The sequence below is a fragment of the Parasteatoda tepidariorum genome, chromosome 11 (genome assembly GCF_982258835.1).
Source record: "Parasteatoda tepidariorum strain Cologne lab strain chromosome 11, Ptep-v5.0, whole genome shotgun sequence".
Classification (NCBI taxonomy): Eukaryota; Metazoa; Arthropoda; class Arachnida; order Araneae; family Theridiidae; genus Parasteatoda; species Parasteatoda tepidariorum.
In genome coordinates this window covers 66,967,630-66,973,920 of record NC_141765.1, presented here as the reverse complement: position 1 = coordinate 66,973,920, position 6,291 = coordinate 66,967,630, and the positions used below count along the sequence as shown (strand labels likewise).

The following is a 6,291-nucleotide window of genomic DNA, read 5'->3' as shown; positions in this document are numbered from 1 at the left end:
AATGATGATTCTAACCTTCTACAAACACCAAAATAAATAATAACCAAACAAAAAGGTTATATAAGCATCGATGCAAACTAGAGTGTATTTAACGCTAGAGTGTCTTTAACAGCAAATTTATCAGATTATATGTTTAAAATACAATTACCCAAACAAGTTAAAGGTTTCGGTAACATAATTTCAAATTTTAGAAGCAATAATAATGATATGTGTTATCACATTTTACATGAATTAAGATTAGTAATGGAGGTAACCCATATCTTAAAATGTTTTTTTTTTTTTTTGCTAAATTTTACTCCGGTAATTTTCGTATTTACAGTTAACTAATGAATTTATTGTGCTTAAGCTTTTACATGTTTTCATAGACAAACATAAAATTTGCTAATAAATCTTTTTTCTAATTAAGGCTGTTCTCCAAAATTATATACAAAAGTATGTTACTTAGCAATGAGAAGAACATAAAGAAAGCCGACATAAATTAATGCATAGCAGTTACATCCTTTTATATGGACTACTTAGTTTTAGAAAAATCATCTAAAAACAAGTATGGTTTTAAATTGATAAGTTACATTGTGGTTTCAAGTATTGCCTCTTGATAAAAAAATGTTTCAGCTGAACTTTCAGTCTTTTAAAAGAATTATGAACAACTTATTTAAGCAGTTAGAAGATAGGTATCTCTGAAGCAATAACAATCCTGAAAATCCATATGGGGTACTCAAACATAAGACAACTACTGACCCTTAATAAGGCTGATTGCTTTAATTATTGAGGTTGAAAACTGATCTACCATTGTGTACTCCCTAGAATTTTAACACTTGTAAATGCGGGCATTTATTCTTTGAAATATAATTATTATTACAACTATATTGCTACCTGCATTTTTTTTTTAAATCACAGATCACACTCCATCTGAACTTTCAAGAAATTGGTATTGCATTAGATCAACTAAAGCATCGTAAAAAATTATTAAGTATCTTCAGTAAAAAGTTATAAGCAATATTGATAGCATTTTCTGAGAACTACAAAAGTTTTACTTGAGCATGAATTATAGGTCAGCCATGCACATATTTTATCATTATCAAGTACATTTCATCCAAAATTTTAAAAACTTAATCTAAAAAAAGTATAACATAAAATATCAATGAAAGGAACAATTAAAATTTGGTTTCAATACGTAATTATGACCCATGTTGAGATTAATTTAATACATTATAATAAAATTTAATGAAGCTTCCTTCAATCTATTACTAGTTGAAAATATTTACCATCAGATTGATGAATGTTTCAAGCATTATTTTAAACATATAACAACAATAAATGATTTAATAAATAACAAATGAACTAAAAATATTCAATTAGAGAATTCAACAATTAAAAAAATTAGTCATAAGTTAACACTAGAACAGCGGTAGGGGTCATTTTGACCCTTAATCATTTCTGCCAGTTGATTACTTTTGTTTGACTGAAAGAAATCATTTTGAAAATTTTTGACTTTTTCTATACAGTTAACAAATATTTCTAAACAAAAGTTCATCATTCTAGATTAGTCAGATTTTGAAATATAGGCATCTATTCCTAAAACGACAGACAAGAATCATTTTGACCCTTTCAATGAAATACTCATTTTACTCGCAAAGACATAGACAAACAATCAATGAGAAAAATTCAGTAATAAGCATTTTTCACTTGCATTTATACTGTCTCCAAGAGTGATAAAAATCTGGGTGGTCACTCTTTTTGCTATCTCTAGTGAATTTTGATTCCTAGCTTGCTTTTTCTCACTCTTTTGAATAAAATATTGCAAAGAAAGCAGGTGCAGGGTTTTTCATGCTTACATTTCTTTTGAGAATTAGTTAATTTTACAGATATATTGTTCCATTTGTTACTTTTATCAGTTCAGATACCTCACTGCAATTAATAAGAATTATAATAGCAGTTTTTATATAGTTCAATATCAGTGTAGATGAATTCTTCAGTGAAATATAATCTTGCCTTTACGCTATGAATCATATGCTAAATATAGACAATCATGAACTGGTATTTTTTTTTTCGGTCACTGATATATTATTGCTCTTAAATTTTACAAAATATGACCTATAAGCAAAAAAGAGATTTGACTAAAAAATGAAAAATTGTATCAGTTTTCTGTAGACAATGAAGAATTCCAAACACACAGCATTAGAGATCCGAAAACGGCTAAGTTAATGGAGATCAACACAGCAGATATAATGAAAGTGCAAAATAGGATCGTAATATATGAAAAACTGTTTTTACAGCTCCTAGTTACACTATATACAATGAAATAAATTCGAAAACTCAGCTAGCAGCAGTATTCTTGCTTAAGATCTTGTAGCATAAGAAAAAATGTGCAGAATCAGAAGCACTTCAGTAATTTGGATATAAAGACTGGAGTTTATCTCTGGCTGAGTTAGATACTTTTTTTTGCTATACTACATGTTTGAAGAGCAACAAGAGCAAAATTTTAGATTTATGTTCATTGTGATCTGAGGCATGGAGTATCCATTTTGTAAAGAAATAAAGATATTTGAGGTTTGACAAGAAGACATTAAGATCTACTCTATTACAGACTAATAAATTTGCTCCTAATCTGAAATGTGGAATAATTTTATTAAAAACTGTAAAATATGCTAAATTCAGAACAAAATTTTGGTTATCTGTTGATGTTGGTACTAAGTACCTCCTAAATGGAAAAGATGAAGCAACAAATCCTCAATTACGTTTATCTGAAAATGTCACAAATCGTTAAAGTCTTACAAGCCTCAAATTTGTGAATTGCTAAATTCTAAAAAAACAATTTTGGTCGGCACAATGTAAAAATAACAGAAAAGAAATTCTTCATCTTTATATCATGCTTACAATTATAATCACACTATAACCATCTATCAAGCCAAAAGAAAAATAAGATGTTTTTCTACTGAGCTCATTACAGTCTACTGTAAAAACTGAAGACAAATTCAAGAAGTTACATATGGCATTTTACAATATTTAAATCATTTTATAATGAAACAAAGTATTGTGTAGATATTCATGATCAGATGAAATATTCCTTTAATTGGCTTTTGGATGATGACTTGTGCATATCTTTTTTATTATTTTGGATCATGCATAATGGAAAAATTGTTAAAAATTACACTTGTATTCAGTGCATTAATTCCTAATACATGTGTAATTTAAATTTTAATATAAATGTCCTTCATCGATAATTTCTTTACGGATTGAAGGAAAGAATCATTCTGTGAGTAAGTACATCAAAAATAAATGTTTTATTTTAGTTAGCATTCATTTTAACTTTAAAAGCTATTTATTTGAAATCAATTTTTATATCGAATTAGTGAGTTATTTAAGTAGTTGTAGTATGATCCAATTGATATATTTACAGTATTTTAAAAATTTAGTAAATTATCATGTAATATTAAATATAAAATACACACAATTTATATATTTTTGTCAATGTATGGCATTTAAAATTATATTCTGTCTATTTCAGTGGTTTTTATGAAGGGAGTCAAAATGATCATTTCTTGCTGCTCCAGAGTACGTAAGATTGTTCCGCAGTTCTAGCATTAAACACAATTTAAATATCAACACTATGTTGTGTAATAATATCAAATATAACACAATAAAGTAATGTTAACATTGTAATAAATAAGTTTGCTTTTTAATGAAAAAATTTACCACTTAATATTTGTTTACTATAAGCGAGTTAAAATATAAAATGTCAGAAAAAACAACACAATAAATCTTAATTTAGGTATTTCTTTTAACAAAATATCTAACCAAATAAAATTTATCAGTTCTGATTATTTTTAAGATCACCTATTTTTACTCTCTGCAATAGTTATGATGAATTTTTATGCAATTTACAACATATATTTAGCATGAGTATCACATTAACAAAGTTTTTTTTTCTTCTTAATCTATGTGGTAAATTAGATTTTCTAATAGTAAAATTATTTCTAACTTTTAAAATTAAGAGAAAAAAATTACAACATACATTTTATCAAATAGGCCACACTTTTAGTGTGAAACAGTAAGTTACGTTATTTAAGGCCCAAAAAGATATGATAGTTTTTAGTACCCTTTGCTTTATAATCAAAGGATCTTCAATTAGATTTATAAATAATTGTTAGGAAGCCAAATTTCAGTTTGAACTATTAGCCATGCAAACAGCATAAAAATTTAAAATTGCTGTTTTTCAAGTATAATATGAGCAGCAATAATGCTTTAAGCAAAATTGCAAATTAAAACAAAGGAACTCACATACATTCGATAACATAAAATTAAAAAATAGCCTAGTTTTATTGCACAAAAACAGTCTACTCATTTTGAACCTTTATCATAATATAAAATATTTGTGAGGAACATGAAGGCAATCAAAAGTTAAAATGATCTAATGGAACGAACATTCACAAATATCAAAACATTCAGGATGCAAAACGACAAGATGATAAAAACAGACTAGACTATCGGTCAATTAATGTGAACATGTGGTAAAGATTATACTCCTCATGTACATCTTTTAAGGAGTTAATTCTTATAACAAGGGGATGTAAAAGATACTGCAAAATTCTCTTCTTTTTTTTTTTAATTTAGTTTAAAAATAAATAAGCTGAAACATAAGTCAAGATATCAACTAAATTAATGAAGGAAAAAAACATGAAATGTAACAGAATAATCAAATTATCAATTAAGATAAACATAAGAAATATTGTATTTTGCAGCATCTTTTGTAAAAATGGGGGACATTATAGTTAAGGTAGCAGTTTTTAAAAAATTGCTACATTAATATTCATTAAAGCTTGTGTCATAACATTCTTCTTTAACCTTAGCATATGTATCAACTTGAGGTACATATGAACAGTCAGCCTGAGAATAACCCATGTAAGGTCGGTTATAACCACCATAATACTGATTATTTTGAGACTGCTTACTAGCTTGTTCAGCATGAGTCATTTGATAATTATGAACAGGGCTCATATTATGAGTTTGTGAATGATCTGTAAAAGAATTTTCTGTTCCATTATGGTTTTCTTGCCAATGCTGCCAACTATGCTGAGGAGTTGAATCTGTAGAAAAATAAGGTGAGGTAACAGTTGATGAGCTAGACCAAGATGACCCTGACGGGCTATATCCACTATGATGTTCTACAGGTCTTCTACCCCTACCACGTCTGCCAGAACCTCTTCCTCGAGGCCTGGAACATTCAGCATCAGTATGATTAACAGGCACAGGATAACGACCTAAATCTGTTTTTCGTTTTCTACCCCGTTTACCTCGTACAGGAATCATCACTCTCATCTCAGTTTCGGTTTCTAAGCTTCTATGCACAGTAGCACTAACATCATTCCTTCGAAAGTCACTGAAACAATCTTCATGATTATCCTCTTTAACCTCCACTTTTAACTTGACATCAGGAAATGACACTTCAGAAAAATCCAAATCAGGAAGAACACCACATAAATGGTCTCTTAATTTCTTGAGGGCGATATAAAATGGAACTTTATCAACTGCTCTAGGTAGTTGAGCACATCTTGCACTTGAGGAAGGCATGACAAAAACAGACTGCAAAATTTCAAAATAAAAAATTTAAAACAAATACATATAAAAAAAATTTTTTTGGGAAAACAAATATCCTAGAGTCAGACTGATAAGTGATTATGTAAAATTGTTACTCATTACATTACAAATAGACAAAATAGTTATAATGAGTAAAGGTTAGAAACTTAAGTCTGACTCAAAATTAGTGATGTGATTGGCTATGTGACAAAGATCTATTTTGAAATTAACAATATTTATTAAAAACTCATTTTAAGAAATTCCACAAAAGTTGGGGGTTCTAAGCCGGAGAAGAAAAAATTTGCTTAAGTAAAAGTCTTACAGAAAACAGAATTAGGTGAATAAAACAATACCTAAAAGAAATTATTACAGAGAAATAATGAGTTAGCAGCCCTAAAATATAATTAATCACAATAAATACACAATTTAGTGTTATTCTTGGCTTTGTATCATTGATGAAGTCTTACTACATAGGATAATTTGTTCTAGTCTTTGTGAGGACAAGCAAAAAAATTTAGTATGTTCAAAACTAAGGATGAAAGAAATATTTGGCTCTTTAGCAGAATATTCTGCCATATATTTGGCTAAATGTACAACAAATTATTTTTGAGAAACAAATTTAAAAGATTTAATAAAGAGTAATTTAAAATCATATTTTTTAAAACACATTAGAAATATTTTTTTACACATATTTGTTAAGTTCTAAAACTTGTT

General features: G+C 27.9%; 1 protein-coding gene across 3 annotated transcripts in view; it reads right to left on the bottom strand.

The window, feature by feature from the left end:
- Nucleotides 1-3,267: 3,267 nt before the first annotated feature.
- Nucleotides 3,268-6,291, bottom strand: part of Tdg (Thymine DNA glycosylase) — a 29,804-nt gene continuing 26,780 nt past the window's right edge. For all 3 annotated transcript variants that reach the window (XM_016049564.4, XM_016049566.4, XM_016049567.4), the window contains exon 8: nt 3,268-5,583. In XM_016049564.4, the coding sequence (XP_015905050.1) occupies nt 4,804-5,583 (780 nt within the window). In that variant the 3' untranslated portion in view covers nt 3,268-4,803. The remainder of the gene's footprint in view (nt 5,584-6,291) is intronic.